Source organism: Giraffa tippelskirchi, chromosome 5 (genome assembly GCF_054371585.1).
Source record: "Giraffa tippelskirchi isolate mGirTip1 chromosome 5, T2T-mGirTip1v1.2.pri, whole genome shotgun sequence".
Classification (NCBI taxonomy): Eukaryota; Metazoa; Chordata; class Mammalia; order Artiodactyla; family Giraffidae; genus Giraffa; species Giraffa tippelskirchi.
Window position 1 is genome coordinate 83,354,604 of NC_137279.1, and position 16,468 is coordinate 83,371,071.

The 16,468-nt window shown below is 40.9% G+C and overlaps 1 protein-coding gene across 1 annotated transcript in view; it reads right to left on the reverse strand.

Moving 5' to 3' along the window:
• Positions 1-7,119: 7,119 nt before the first annotated feature.
• Positions 7,120-16,468, reverse strand: part of PBX1 (PBX homeobox 1) — a 329,982-nt gene continuing 320,633 nt past the window's right edge. The window contains exon 10 of the mRNA XM_081494032.1: positions 7,120-9,138. Coding sequence (XP_081350158.1) covers positions 9,118-9,138 — 21 coding nt within the window. The 3' untranslated portion in view covers positions 7,120-9,117. The remainder of the gene's footprint in view (positions 9,139-16,468) is intronic.

The following is a 16,468-nucleotide window of genomic DNA, read 5'->3' on the forward strand; positions in this document are numbered from 1 at the left end:
AACTCCTAATTCCCCTTCCCCTCTATCTCCTTTGGTAACCACGGTTTGTTTTCTATATAGCCCCTTTCATCCATGGTCTTTTCCTGACCTTAACTTGCCTACAAATAAAAGCAGTAAACACTCCCATGTTGTTGAAGTACCAGTGTTCTCGCTGTAGGAAGCTGAGGGCAGGGTCAGGAGATAAATAGATGGACCTGAAAAATTAAATAACAAAATATTTCAACCCAGACCACATACTGGCTTTGAGCTCACTGTTTGTATCAGGACCCCTAAGTCCTATTCCATCTTTCCTGTACGCTTTGATGCTCTCAAGAATGTCAAATCTCAGGAGAATGCAGGGAAGAAGATGGGCAAAGTGTGTGTGTGCAGTGCTCCTGCATGTGTGTGAAGGATGAGGCTGTGGGATATCTTCGCTTCTCCATCCACCATCCTCCCATCTTTAGAGCTCATCCACCTGAAACCTACCAGGAACTAGGAGCTTCCATTTGTCTAAGGGCAGTGGCCACTGACTGATGCTCACTTGATCTTTCTTTCATGCAGAAGGATTTACACGTTAGGTGTAAGAGGCCAGAAACAGCTTAGGCAGGAGACACATTTTAAAAGGTCAAAGAATGATTTTAAAGCACTATAGGTTCAATGCATTAAGTTGTGGGCTGGATGCAGGTGCATTGGTGGCACCTGCCTTTGCCTAACTGTGGGACTTCATTCTGTCTCCAGACCTCATTGCCCCGCTGTCACAAAATCCGGCTCAAGTCCAGCACCTTCCATGAAGAGCATATTTAGTGTTAGTCCTGTCAGCCTTGAGAGGTTCTGGAAGCTGGCCATCATAGGAGAAAGCCTGTGAATGAGAGTTTTTGTGTGTACATGTTCATATTTTCCATCAGGGAGGAATGAAGGCAATCAGGATGCAGCTTGCTGGAGGTCCCCAAGCATCAGCATGTTATCAGATAATGTTCTGAAGGTCATCTTCAAAAACCAAAGTGCAGCTGAAGATCAGGATGCTTTAGAAGCTCTTGCTATCAAAGGGAGATTGAGCTGAGCACAGCTCACAGCCTCACCACTAACCAACTGAAGAAGGCACATGCAGCTCTCCAGATTCCAAAACTTGCCTCAGAGCTGCACGAGTGGAATCTAGGAGAGGGCAGTGGTGGAGGCTTGACATAGATAACAGAACTGGAGAATATTTCGCAGGTGCCAGCATCTGGTTTCCCCTCTGTTCTTTTAAGGTAAAACTCGATGAACATCCAAGGAGGGCAAGAGACAGGTTTGTGTGTCAGGATCACTGCATTTTTATTATTCACCCAGGTGAACCAGCTTTCAAACAAAAGTTGGTGAGTTTTTTTGCCTTTTTCTGAACACCAGAGATAATTTCTGTAAGAGCCATTGCCATTAAAATGGCATTCTAAGAGGATCTGCACAGCAATGGAATTAAATAATAAAACAGATGAAAGAGTTCAAATGCACAAACCATGGTCCCCAATCCCACCTCTTTTCCCAGAAAGAACTGACTGATAAATTACTGCAGGTCTGCATAGGAAATCTGCTGAAGATGCAAGAATAAAATTTGATAGGAGCTGCTCTGTGCTTGATCGCCTCTCTGCCAGTGGGGACACCTCATCCTGGAAGGAATGACAGGCCCCATAAAAAGAGCAGAAAAAGGCCAACAGGGCGAGCATGCTGGGACAGGCATCTTTTTGGTGAGAAGTCCTCTTTCAGAGCATGGAAAGCTCTGCCAGGACCTGCCAGGGCTGGACTGCAGCAGAGAACCCATCTCCCTGGGGCGGATGTGCCTAAAAGTGGCTTTGGGCAGGTTTGCAGTAAGTGACAAAAAATGTATACTGTATCACAGATACCCTGAGCTGTGGTTGACCTGTCAGGCATTGCCTAGAGCACTGCATTAGTCAGGGTGCTCCAGGGAAACAGAATCAAGAGACGATATACTATGTGTAGGTATGTATGTGTATATGTGTATGTATACATACATACACAAATATATGTATATGTATCTGTATATCATGTTTGAGAATAACACAATGGCCACACTCACCTGGATGCCAAATGTATTCTTCCCTGTTCCAATTGGTAACAGTAGCACTACCACCTAATCAGAGTCAATTACCTCTGCTTTCTTTTCTTGCTATTTGGTCTGTTGTCACAAAGAGCCTAAAATGTCAAGACTGCAGTTGCACCTTATATAGCTCAATGGGACTCACTATCCTCCTGAAGAAAGCATTCTTTTATTTGGAGTTAGACTTCTAACCCACAGGGGCTAGAGATATGGGAATGGGATGCACAGATCTCTTAAGTCATTGGAAATGATGGAAGTAGGTTCACTTTGACTTCTACCCTTTGGGGTCTCAGATTCATGGCAATCCACTCCAGTATTCTTGCCTGGAGAATCCTTATGGACAGAGGAACCCCATGGACACAGAATCCCCATGGACAGAGTTCATGGGGTCGCAAAGAGTCAGACATGACTGAGCAACTAAGCACAGCGCATGATAGGGACAATAGTATCTGGAAAAAAGAAGGGCAATCCACTGTAGTATTCTTGCCTAGAGAGTCCCATGGACAGAGGAGCCTGATGGGCTACAGTCCATGGGGTCGCAAACAGTCAGACATGACTGAGCTACTCTCACTTTCACAGATCAGGGGTACAGCACCACAGAATAGTCATTGATTAAAGATGTACAGTATGTTCTTAAAGATAGAGCCCTATCATTTCAAGGTATCATCTCCAAGCTGGTGCTGTCTTGAGATATCCATTTTATCACTCCTACATACTAGCAGCATCTGAACGTTACAGCATATCACAGAGAAAGTGAAACTCACGGTCATGTGTTCACTGCCATCCCTCCTTTGAAATAGAGGGTTCCTTGGTATGACGGGATATTATGTAGACTCTTGTGTCAGTGGATCACACACTTTAGAAGCCCTCAAACAGTGGTACCAGCTGAGGTCTTGAAGGGAGGAAAGACAAATTAAAATGTGAAATACCTGTTGATTCTAATCAAGATAAATTATTGCCTCTTACAGAGTAGAAGGGATCCCATGATATCAAGTTGCAGCCAAGTGGTTGCTTTGTCTTCTTGGAATGGTGCCATTTTGCTGGTGGAGGAGCTCAGTTTGGTCTACCTGGTGCATGGGCACTTGGCAATTGCAATAGCTATATTAGTCTTGGTGAATGGGAAAGACGTGCATGTTTCCTGTCACCACGAACATTCCATTATGCATCCATTGTTCTGGCACTGAGGCTACCAATGAGAAAAACAGACTGAATCATTCTATGTATTAATAGTTGCTCAGTGCTTATGCTGTGAGGGATGCTATCAGGGGCATTAAATAAGAGATGCAAAGATATTCATCCTTTGCACTCATTCCCATAAGTCCATACACCATGTGTCCTCCCCAGATCTCTTTGCCTCTGATCTTGAAATCTTTCCTCATCCAGGCTTCTGAATCAGTAGCCATGGAAAAGGAATAGTTTCAGAAGCTTGCACCTGAAATCTTCATCACAAGAGCTCTTCTTACCCTATGGTCCAAGGAAACTTGTGAGGTTTCCATCAGCTACCAAGTATATACACTCTAATTATTCCAACATTCAGGAACTGAGGAAATTAGCAAGTGTGAGTTCATGGACCTGGTGAGTGCACTGAGACAGACTTAGAACTGCTTCCCTAACAATGAACCATGGCAATTATATGGGCCCCAGACATCAATGTCAATTTGGGACTTCTGTCAAACAGTCTTCAAAATGCCTAGGTAGTCCTCTTCCCCATTACATGCTTACCTGAGTAAATGCCAGGGATCTTTTGGGGATGGAGTGGGAAAATCATTATGCTAGACACATACTATATTTATAGGGTCTTTCTATCTGGGCACCCAGCGTTTCCTTCTGCCAATGGGTTCTGGATCTGAAAACTGATTCATATCTGGAAGCTAGATAATAGACTTTGACTTTTAATTGGTTTGCCTGTCCCCAGTCTCCTGATTATGTATTCTTGGTTTCTTTGACTATATAGTAAGCAATGCTGTTGTTGGTTGTCCATCTGTCTTACCCCTAGAAATGCCATGCTTTACTCGACATCTCTATGGCTCTCTAAGAGTGTGACAAACCTGGCTGTATTTCAAGCTAATCACTCATTACAATAATTAAATCTAGGGTCAATGAGATATGCTTATCCAGCTTCTAGGATATTTTTAGGCATGAGCAATTCACTATCTCCTGAGACAGTTTTTATCATCATTCAGTCAGTTCAGTTCAGTTGTTCAGTCCTGTCCGACTCTTTCTGACCCCATGAATCCCAGCACGCCAGGGCTCCCTGTCCATCACCAACTTCTGGAGTTCACCCAAACCCATGTCCATCGAGTCAGTGATGCCATCCAACCATCTCATCCTCTGTCATTCCCTTCTCCTCCTGCCCCCAAACCTACCCAGCATTAGGGTCTTTTTCAATGACTCAGCTCCTCGCACGAGGTGGCCGGAGTATTGGAGTTTCAGCTTCAACATCAGTCCTTCCAATGAACAACACCCAGGACTGATCTCCTTTAGGATGGACTGGTTGGATCTTCTTGCAGTCCAAGGGACTCTCAAGAGTCTTCTCCAACACCATAGTTCAAAAGTATCAATTCTTTGGCGCTCAGCTTTCTTCACCGTCCAACTCTCACATACATACATGACTACTGGAAAAACCGTAGCCTTGACTAGACGGACCTTTGTTGGCAAAGTAATGTCTCTGCTTTTTAATATGCTATCTAGGTTGGTCATAACTTTCCCTTCAAGGAGTAAGTGTCTTTTAATTGCATGGCTGCAATCACCATCTGCAGTGATTTTAGAGCCTCCAAAAATGAAGTCTAACACTGTTTCCCCATCTATTTCCCATGAAGTGATGGGACTGGATGCCATGATCTTAGTTTTCTGAATGTTGAGCTTTAAGCCAACATTTTCACCCTCCTCTTTCACTTTCATCAAGAGGCTTTTTAGTTCCTCTTCACTTTCTGCCATAGGGTGGTGTCATCTGCATATCTGAGGTTATTGATATTTCTCCTGGCAACCTTGATTCCAGCTTGTGCTTCTTCCAGCCCAATGTTTCTCATGATATACTCTGCATATAAATTAAATAAGCAGAGTGACGATATACAGCCTTGACATACTCCTTTCCCTATTTGGAACCAGTCTGCTGTTCCATGTCCAGTTCTAACTGTTGCTTCCTGACCTGCATACAGGTTTCTCAAGAGACAAGTCAGATGGTCTGTTATTCCTATCTCTTTAAGAATTTTCCACAGTTTATTGTGATCCACACAGTCAAAGGCTTTGGCATAGTCAATAAAGCAGAAATAGATGTTTTTCTGGAACTCTTGCTTTTTCGATGATCCAGCGGATGTTGGCAATTTGATCTCTGATTCCTCTGCCTTTTCTAAAACAGCTTGAACATCTGGAAGTTCACAGTTCACGTATTGCTGACGCCTGGCTTGGAGGATTTTGAGCATTAATTTACTAGCATGTGAGATGAGTGCAATTGTGCGGTAGTTTGAGCATTCTTTGGCATTGCCTTTCTTTGGGATTGGAATGAAAACTGAGGCCTTTTCCAGTCCTGTGGCCACTTCTGAGTTTTCCAAATTTGCTGACATATTGAGTGCAGCACTTTCAGAGCATCATCTTTTAGGATTTGAAATAGCTCAACTGGAATTCTATCACCTCCACTAGCTTCGTTTGTAGTGATGCTTTCTAGGCCCACTTGACTTCACATTCCAGAATGTCTGGCTCTAGGTGAGTGATCACACCATCGTGAATATCTGGGTCATGAATATCCTTTTTGTACAGTTCTTCTGTATATTCTTGCCACCTCTTCTTAATATCTTCTGCTTCTGTTAGGTCCATACCATTTCTGTCCTTTTATCAAGCCCATCTTTGCATGAAATGTTCCCTTGGTATCTCTAATTTTCTTGAAGAGATCTCTAGTCTTTCCCATTTTATTGTTTTCCTCTATTTCTTTGCATTGATCGCTGAGGAAGACTTTCTTATCTCTCTTTGCTATTCTTTGGAACTCTGCATTCGGATGGGAATATCTTTCCTTTTCTCCTTTGCTTTTCACTTCTCTTCTTTTCACAGCTATTTGTAAAGCCTCCTCAGACAGCCATTTTGCTCTTTTGTGTTTCTTTTCCATGGGGATGGTCTTAATCCCTGTCTCCTGTACAATGTCACAAACGTCTGTCCATAGTTCATCTGGCACTCTGTATATCAGATCTAGTCCCTTAAATCTATTTCTCACTTCCACTGTGTAGTCATAAGGGATTTGATTTAGGTCATACCTGAATGGTCTAGTGGTTTTCCCTACTTTCTTCAATTTAAGTCTGAATTTGGCAATAAGGAGTTCATGATCTGAGCCACAGTCAGCTCCTGGTCTTGTTTTTGCTGACTGTATAGAGCTTCTCCATCTTTGGCTGCAAAGAATACAATCAGTCTGATTTTGGTGTTGACCATCTGGTGATGTCCATGTGTAGAGTCTTCTCTTGTGTTGTTGGAAGAGGGTGTTTGCTATGACCAGTGCGTTCTCTTGGCAAAACTCTATTAGCCTTTGCCCTGCTTCATTCTGTACTCCAAGGCCAAATTTGCTGTTAGACACCCACTTTTCTGGATATCCTTTCTTATGCAGTAGAATTTCCAGCAGAAATCCCAGAATTTCTATCCACATGGCCACTCCTTTAGGTATTTGGAAGTATCTACTATGCAAATCCTCTCCCTTATTTCCCTCACAATGACTAATTCCCCTTGAGTGAGTGAGTGAAGTTACTCAGTCATGTTTGACTCTTTGTGACCCCGTGGACTATAGCCTACCAGGCTTCTCCATCCATGGGTTCTCCAGGCAAGAATACTGGAGTGGGTTGCCCCTTGCTTCCATGTTAATTTCAACAGAGCCAAACTTTCACATTCTTCAAGAAAATAAGAATGCTCATTTTAGGTTCCCAGGAGGAGAAACAGAACATACTTGACCCATTATGGCTTGGCAACATAATAATGAAATTACATATTAAACAGACCACATGTTTGGAGTGTCTACTATGTGCCAAGCCTGTGCAAAGCAGTTTACTCACATTATTTTCACAACAACCAGTCACTTACGCAACAAATATTTATTAAGCACCTAAATCACTCTAGAAACTGGAGATACAGCAGTAAAGAATACAAAAAAAACCCCTGCCCTTATAGAGCTTACATTCTAGAGTTGGGGAAACAAGCAATAAATAAGATAATTAAGTACTGTATATAGTAAGTTAGGTGTTGCGTGCTAAGGAGTATAATAAAATGAGGGTAGAAGACAGGAAATGATGGATGGTTTGCAATTCAGAGATCATGTTCAAGGAAAGTCTCAGTAAAAAGAAAGGTGAATAAAGACCTGGAGAAGGTAATAGAGTGACCTTTTGTGGATAATTGGGGAAGACCATTCCAAGGAGAACAAACAATAAAGGGCAAAGACCCTGAGGTAGGTATTATTATCTCCATTTTACAGATGGTTAAATGACTTGCTAAAGAGCCACTGCTTGAGGATGGATGGAGCCAGAATTTAAACTCAAGGCTACTTGACATAAGGCCTGGTACATAAGATAATTGTCCAGTGATGGAGTGTAAGTGAAACACTCTACATTACAAAAGCCTACAAGAGGGAAGGAACTTGCCCAGATGAACACAAGAAGTGTCCTGCATATGAAAACTTTAAAGTGTGAGCTTTCAAAGTTGCAAACATGCATTCGCATGTCCAGTCATGTAAGTTAGTTCTATTTGAGGAGGCACTGTTAAGTTTCTGAGGTACAGGACCTGAACATAGATGGTACACGAATGTCAGGTGTGAGTGACATTGCAGCTTGCCCTTCATCTCCTACTGCTGATGATCCTTCTGCCATCTCCCATGCCCTCTCCCTCCTCCAGTCAGTAACTCTTCTTTCCTGTTCACTCAATGCCAGCCCTTATATGCCAGCTGTTGTACTGTACTGCTGTACTACTGTTCAAGGTACTGTACTGTAAGATTTTAAATGTTTTCTTTATTTTTTATGTTTGATTTTCATGTATTATTTGTGTGGAAAGTTTTATACACCTATTACAGTATAGTACTATATAGCCAACTGTGTTAGTTGGGTACCCAAGCTAACTTTGTGGGACTCAACAAATTGGACTTACAAACGTGCTCTTGGAGCAGAACCCCTTATATGGAGGTGACTTACCACACTTGTAGATGATGGCAGAGTTGAGACCAGAGGGCTGTCATTTCTGCCACACCATCCCTGCCTCCAGAATCCCAACATTTATGCTCTGGCTAGAAATCTTTCCAGAACCAATGAACAGACTTGTAAAACTTTAGCAACATATTGAATGAGAGATATTTTAAAGAATCTTGACTTAATGACATAAATGATGTCTCCAACTCTGACTCCTTCATTGGCAGTGAGTAACAGAGCATAGACTATTAAGTTAGATCCTTCTAAAATTGAAAGCAGGTTCCACACTTTTCTCACTATGTGATCTTGGGCAAGTTATTAAGCACTTCTGACCTCTCAGTATCATCATCCATGGAACAAGGATAGAAATGTGTCTCAGGGATGTGGTAAGGATTAGGTAAAATGTGTACAGCACCTTGCACAGTGACTGGGATAGAGGGGATGCTCTAATGTGTTCATTATCTTCTCCCCTTCTTCCTTCTCCCCTATGTAATTAGTTGTATTTCTACATGCACAACTCTCGCTTTCTTAATGTATTACAGTTTTATTGAGGGTTGAGAGGTTGTCTTCTGTATGTAAGTGCTCACCATATTTTATATCATATGGCGGTACATAGTGAATGCTTACAAGTGATGATTTGATTGCTGGGTTAGTGGGGAAGAGAGAGAAGAGTGATTATTGCTTTGGGACTCTGTTGTTGCAACAGTCATCTGGTTGCAACATGTGCCAGCCCACTGCTCACCACAGTTGTTCTGACTGATGTGACTGGCCAGGAGGTATCCTCTTACTTCTTCAAAAGTCAGTATGTGTCATTCTGGAAGATAGACCACTGTTCAGTTAGAGGAAGACATGTCTTCAGTCAAGAGAAGAGGAGTAGCTGTCATCACCAGGTCATCCAAACCCTCAGTAGGTTCTTGCAATATCCTGGTAAGAAGCAGAATTTCAGTTTAACTCACAACTTTAACACCCTCTACCCACACATCTTTCATCAGGACCGACATCAAAGAGTCAAATTGACCGATTTCAGTTTTTATTTCTTTTGTCCCCCCTCTGGCAAGAGCTCAATAAGCAGCTAACCAGCTGAAAATAGGAAGAGAAGAAAAAGGCCTGGACCTAGATGATTCAAGAAATGGCTCATCAGCCACCCAAAATTGAAGTTACTTTTTCATTCATGTAACGTGAATAAAAATTCTCTGTGATAAATATTAGGAATAGTTCAATGGAGTAACCCATCTGTAATTCCTTTCTTTTAAGAAAGAAAAAGTAAATCATTTGTGTTGCCGTTTTCCCTATATTAGCTTGTTCAGTCTTCATAAGAACCCTGTAAATTACCCCTAATTTATAGATGAAGCAACTAATCACAATAATATGAAATAACTTGCTTAAGATAATAAATTACCAACCTAAGAATTATATGGACCTGCTTTTAACTTGATCCCAGTGGTTTTCCTTTGCACCTCATTTTTATGGCTCCATTTAAAAAGGACTGACAAAGGACAGTTTCTCCTGACCCTATTATGAAGGGTCAGTAAAGTTTGAAAGAAATCATTATAGAACTGTCTTTTCTTTTAGTGATTGTACATAGAACCTAGCCTTAAGACAAACAGATTTTTTTAGAGAAAAAATTATTTTTTTCAAAAGTTAATAATGACTCTTGTGACCCCATAGACTGTAGCCCACCAGGCTTCTCTGTCCATAAGATTTCCCAAGCAAGAATACGAGAGTGGGTTGTCATTTCCTTCTCCAGGGGATCTTCCAAACCCAGGGATCAAACCCAGGTCTCCTGCGTTGGCAGGCAGAGGGGAGCCATGAGGGGAGCTCATAATATTAATTTGTACTTTTCTCTGGATCATTGAGAAGTCCCCACAGACATGATGCTTCACCCTCAATCACTACAGAATGGGGACAGGGTGTCAATGTTTCCATTTTGTGGCTGTGGGCTCAAGAGGAAAGAAAGAGAAGCTACAACAAAGTTAGGGAAAGAATCATACTTCTACAAACTGGCCAAGTTCAGCTTGACAAACTTTTAAAAATAGATCAATCTATCAATAAATTGTCAAAACATTCATCATACACATACATAGGAACAGATGCTAAAAGAAAATAAGGAAAATCAGTACTGTTGTGTTAAGGTGATAGGATTCTGAAGAAATGTCCCCAATTTTACATATTTTGTAATGATGTTATATTATTGGTTTTTTTATAATATAAAAGCAAGATATAAACCAATAATTATATTCACTTCACTGGATGCTGTGAAAGTACCCATTTGCCCAGGACTAGGTTACTCCTTTCCATCAAAGTCCCATTAGTAAAGTTTATTGAATTGACACTTTTGGAAGACAGACTTCTGAATCAGAAGCACTAATATGTTCTCAGTGACATCCTGTAGGTGGAACTGGTTCTTATGGAATTAGCATTCTATACCCAAATAGCACCAGCCTCAATTTCCACTAGTACCCTTCAAAATGAGCAATGATGTAGAGTTTGACTTTTTGGACTAAAGTCACTTGGAATACCTTCTATAGCAAAGCTTTTTATTGTATTTTTATCTTAAAGGCTTGGAAGATTTTTCTTTCAATTATTTCAGTAAATTATGCCCAACTCACTAACTTTTATAATTTCTCATTTATTTCACTAGCTTTTATAATTCCCCAAGTAGCTTAGAATGTTGGAGTTTAATGGAGAAAAGAGTTAAAATTTCCTGTCTGAAAATGAAGAAACTGAGGCTTAGAGAATATACTTTTAAATTGAAAGTAAGTACATATGGTATCACAGTGGAGCATAGCTTACATCATATTTTTCCAACTATAATTACAGCCTGCCCTATGAAGTTAGTATAGCAGTTCTCACCTTGATATTACTGCTTTCCTCAATGATAATATTTATTAATTGAGCAGAAAATACTCTATCCATTGGTACTAAGTGCTTAAGAATAAACTTGCTCAGATATGCAGATGACACCTCCCTTATGGCACAAAGTGAAGAGGAACTAAAGAGCCTCTTGATGAAAGTGGAAGAGAATGAAAAAGCTGGCTTAAAACTCAACATTCAAAAAATGAAGATCAAGGCATCCAGTTCCATCACTTCATGGCAAATAGATGGGGAAACAATGGAAACAGTGAGAGATTTTATTTTCTTGGGCTCCAAAATCACTGCAGATGGTGACTGCAGCCATGAAATTAAAAGATGCTTGCTCCTTGGAAGAAGTTGTGAGAAACCTAGACAGTGTAGTAAAGAGAAGAGACATTACTTTGTCGACAAAGGTCCATCTAGCCAAAGCTATGGTTTTTTCAGTAATCAGGTATGGATGTGGGGGTTGGACCATAAAGAAGGCTGAGCACTGAAGAATTGATGCTTTTGAACTGTGGTGTTGGAGAAGATTCTTGAAATCCCTTGGACTGTAAGGAGATCAAACCAGTCCATCCTAAAGTAAATCAGTTCTGAATATTCATTGGAAGGACTGATGCTAAAGCTGAAGCTCCAATCCTTTGGCCATCTGATGCAAAGAATTGACTCATCTGAAAAGACCTTGATGCTGGGAAAGACTGAAGGCAGGAGGAGAAGAGGATGACAGAAGGATGAGATGGTTGGATGGCATCACCAACTTGATGGACATGAGTTTGAGCAAGCTACTGGAGTTGGTGCCAAACAGGGAAGCCTGGTGTGTTGCAGTCCATGGGGTTGCAAAGAGTCGGACACGACTAAGCAACTGAACTGAACTGAACTGAACTCATCAGAAAAGACCCTAATGCTGGGAAAGATTAAAGGTAGCAGGAAAAGGGGACTACAGAGGATGAGATGGTTGGATGGCATCAGCGACTCAATGGACATGAGTTTGAGCAAGCTCCAGAAGATGGTAAAAGACAGGGAAGTCTGGCATGCTGCAGTCCATGGGGTTGCAAAGAGTCAGACACAAATGAGCGACTGACAACAACAACAACAATGAAGTTTTCATGTTTTATAGTGAGACAGACATTGCACATTTAAGAATCTGGCACATCTCAAAACTAGGTTTCCATTTCACTTGTTTTCTTAAAGGAGGATATTATCTCATGATTTAAAAATCTGAAACAAAATCTATCAGATTAAAAGAAAAGGGAATCCTCCCTGCCTCTTGCCATCTAAGGGAATTCCATAGCCTGAATATGGGTGGTGCCTCCCCCTAATTTCTGCTAATTCAAGGTAGGAGTAAGTGAGGTCTGGCATAGAGGAGGTGAGACTAGCTGTCTCTGTGCCCCTCTACATCTTAGGAACTCTTTGAACTTTGCTTCTGTCTTACACCACATTATGCCCAATGTACAATTTAAACCCTTTTTCAGAATTAGCAACTTACAACATTATCATGACCTATATATATACACACATATATATAGTTATATACATATGTGTGTATATATATAGTATTGAGAGTATACTAAATTTTACGGAATAATTCTGGACAGCCAAGGTTGGGAGGAATCACATCACCCATCACCCAGTTACCCAGTACTCAGATTTCTGCCACTTTTCTAGGCTTCCTTTTTTCCTCTTCTTTCTGCCTTCCCTCCCTTTTTCCTTTCTGTTATGTTGAGCACTCCAAATTCATCTCCCTGTATGATGAAGAGCATTATCACCCTTCCTCTTATGTCTTCACACGTACTCCTAATGCTGATACCTCAAAATTCACATTTATTTTTCTCCAAGAAGATCATTCTCTGTTTAGTTGTTCCTGTTACAGTTAAAAATATTTCCTTTATTGTCTATGAAAGGTACAGTCAGAAAAAAATTTCTGGGAGCAATGTGCTGTGGAAAACAATTGGGCAGTCTCTCCAAAAGTTAAATATGGAATTACAGGATGACTCAGCAATTCCATTCTCAGTATATTTTCAAGAGAAATAAATATACATTCCCTCAGAAACTTATTCACACATGAATGTTCATAGCAACATTATCATAGTAACCAACAGATGGAAAAAACTCAAATTCTCATCAACAGATGAATAGATGCATAAAACATGCCATGACCACACAATGGAATATTATTCAGCCATGAAAAGGGAAAAAGTGCTGATAACTTGCTATGACATAGATGAACTTTGAAAACATTATGCTGAGTGAAAGAAACCTTAAGAAATCTTAAGAAACATAAAATCTTACCTATCATATGATTCTTTTTATATGATATATAACTTAAAGTTTACCAGGTGATGAAAGTGGGAGGAATGGGAGTAATTACTTAATAGGCATGTGTTGTTTTTATAGGATGATGAAAATGTTTTGAAACTCATGAGAGATGCTTATTGTACAACATTGTTGAATACACTAAATACCACTGCATTGTACACTTTTAAACAGTTAATTGTATGATATGCAAATTTTACTTCAATTTAAAAAATTTGCACGTGCATGCACACACACACACACACACACACACACACACACACACACACAGAAGAGGGAGTCATGAGGTTAGGGTAACATTGAAAATTTCCCAGGCCCTCCGTATAGACTCTCAGGCAGTTCTGGGAGTTGCCTCACTTTCTCAGGAGCGGCACAGCAGGCTTTGTATTCAGATGTATTCTCATGGAGTTAGAGGCCTGGATTCTAGGCCTGTTCTAATTGTCATCTATGTGATTCTGAAAAAATCACTTAATATCTCTCTTCCTTAAAATCACTTAAGGAAGGCATACTAAACAATCTTTAAATCATTTGGATTACATGAAATAGACTGGTTAAGCAGAAAAGGAAACTACTAGAAAGATATCAGTTGGCTCACAGAACTTAAGGAAGCCTGGGTAATTAGTCTTAGAAAAAGACAGAACCAGGACACCTTGGTGGGTGAGTTGAAGAGGGTAGAAGCTGATGGTGGAGGGAAGGGGTACGATGTAGGGGGAAAGTCTCATTGAAGTGCTACTGCTAAAGGGGTGGATGCTGGGAAATAAAAACTGTAGTCTTTTAGGACCTTCCTAGCTATTTACTTCCTCCTCCTTCCTTCCTTCCTCCCTTTCTTCTTTTATTCTTTCCCTCTTTCCACTCTTTTCCTTTCTTTCTTTCTCTTGCAAATATCAACTGGCTTTTAAGCTATGGAGAGATTCGATTTTAGCACACAAAAGTGAACTGTTTTCTTCCAGAAAAATTCCCATTTCTCTCCAAACTCCCAGGAGGATGAACCATGGTAGGTAAAAAAAAGGCTGCCCTGGCTGCGGCTGGGTACCAGAAAGCTTGAGAGTGGCAGTGCCCACAAGGATCAGAGCCAGAGAGGGCTGGGAGCACTGACTTCAGAGCAGATGGCTAAGAGAACAGTCCACCAAAAACCCTAGATACCACTGCTAGTCAGAGGGGTTTCCTTTCAGAATGTTCCCATTAACACATTTTCTTGGCATTAGCCTTATGGCTGCTGGGATGAGTAGCTTTTTTCCTTTTCCAAACTGTCCTTATCTGTAATGCAACAATAGCTAATTTAATTAGCTGACCTGAATGGCAGCCAGTTTGAGCTAATTTGGCTTTGCTAGCTGCTCCCTGGTATGTCCAGAATTGATAAGCATACTTCCCTCCAGACAAACAGTGGGGATTTTGAGGGGGCAGTGAGAGGGAGAGTAACCCTTCCAAAGTCTGTCTTACACCTGTGGGATTTAGTACTTCAGCAAAGGCAAGTTATTCTTGAGTCAGTATTCCCTAAGGGCCTGTCAAATTTGTAAACTGAAAGATAAAAAAGACAACCTGGAAATTGCAAAGGCAAGATGCCCAGGATGAGAGAGCCAGGGAAAAATATTCCCCTTAGCAGAAAGAACACTTGGCCAAAAGATTTGGTTCTTAGCCACTGATTGACCTTCCTCAAGTCACTTTACCTCTGTGTCTCAGCTACTCATGCATAATAATAATATGCAGGACATATGTATCACATATCTCTGGAGAAGGAAATGGCAACCCACTCCAGGATTCTTGCCTGGAAAATCCCATGGACACAGGAGCCTGGCAGGTTGCAGTCCATGGGGCTGCAAAAATGTTGGACACAACTTAGTGACTAAACAACATGCATCATATACATGACAATATCACATATATAATATGAATAATAATCATTGCCCTACTTCCTTCATAGATATGTTGTAGAACTGCAACACTATAATGAAGATGAGATTTCTTGTCACATATAAAGAACTATGCCAACAGGAAATATTTTGGTAATTAGCACACTACCATGAGTATAGTCTCTGTTCCTCCAGGGCAAGAACCAAATACAATTCCTCTCTGTGGCCCTAGCACTTGTCAACTGAATGAATAAGAAAGAGAGATATGAGGAGATGGGTAGGCATAGTTCACAGTATGCAGCAGTCAGCACACAACTAAATATCATAAAATGTAAGCTGGCTTTTCAGTTTAGTATCTTAACCTCCTCCACCCTTGATAACTTCCTCCCCTCTTGACAAGAGAAAATGGGTTCAGAAAGACAACACTGTTGATGTCAGATTTGCATCTCTGCCCACCATCCCTCACCCCAAGGTCTTCCAGTGCAACCTGCTTCCTGTAGTAGGTGAAGGACCACACTCAAAGCAGGCTTTTATGTTTGCTTTGGCGTCTTTTTTCCTTTTAAGTGCTGCATTTCAATGGGACACACTGAATTATACACTGAATTATAATTTGCATCTATTCACACAGAATATAAGGCATCTTGCTTGAAATGAGTGGATTTGAAAAAAATTGGAATAGGAAATATCTATAGGATAGTATTGTTCATTCCCATAATTTTTAAAAAATTAATTTATTTTTAATTGGAGGATAATTGCCTTACAGTGTCGTTTTGGTCTCTGCCATACATTAACATGAATCAGGCATAGATATATCTATGTCCCCTCATTCTTGAAACTCCCTCCCACCTCTCTCCCTATCCCACCCCTCTAGGTTGTCACAGAGCATCGGATTTGGGCTCCCTGAGTCGTACAGCAGATTTCCACTGGCTATCTAGCTTTTCATTGGTAATATTATGTTTCAATGCTACTCTCTCAATTCGTCCTACCCTTTCCTTCTCCCACTGTGTCCACAAGTCTGGTATTTGGTCAAATCTATTTTTAACCATCCCCAAAACTGTGTTGACCATTTTCTCTCACTCCACACCCTCCCCTGGGAGATCTCACCCATTCCCACAGTTTCACTGCATCCCATAGGGTGAAATCTCACAAGCCATTATCTGACCTCACCCCTGAGCTTAGTATACAAAAACACAACTGCCTGTTAAGGGTTTCTACCTGAATCACCTATTACACCTCATATC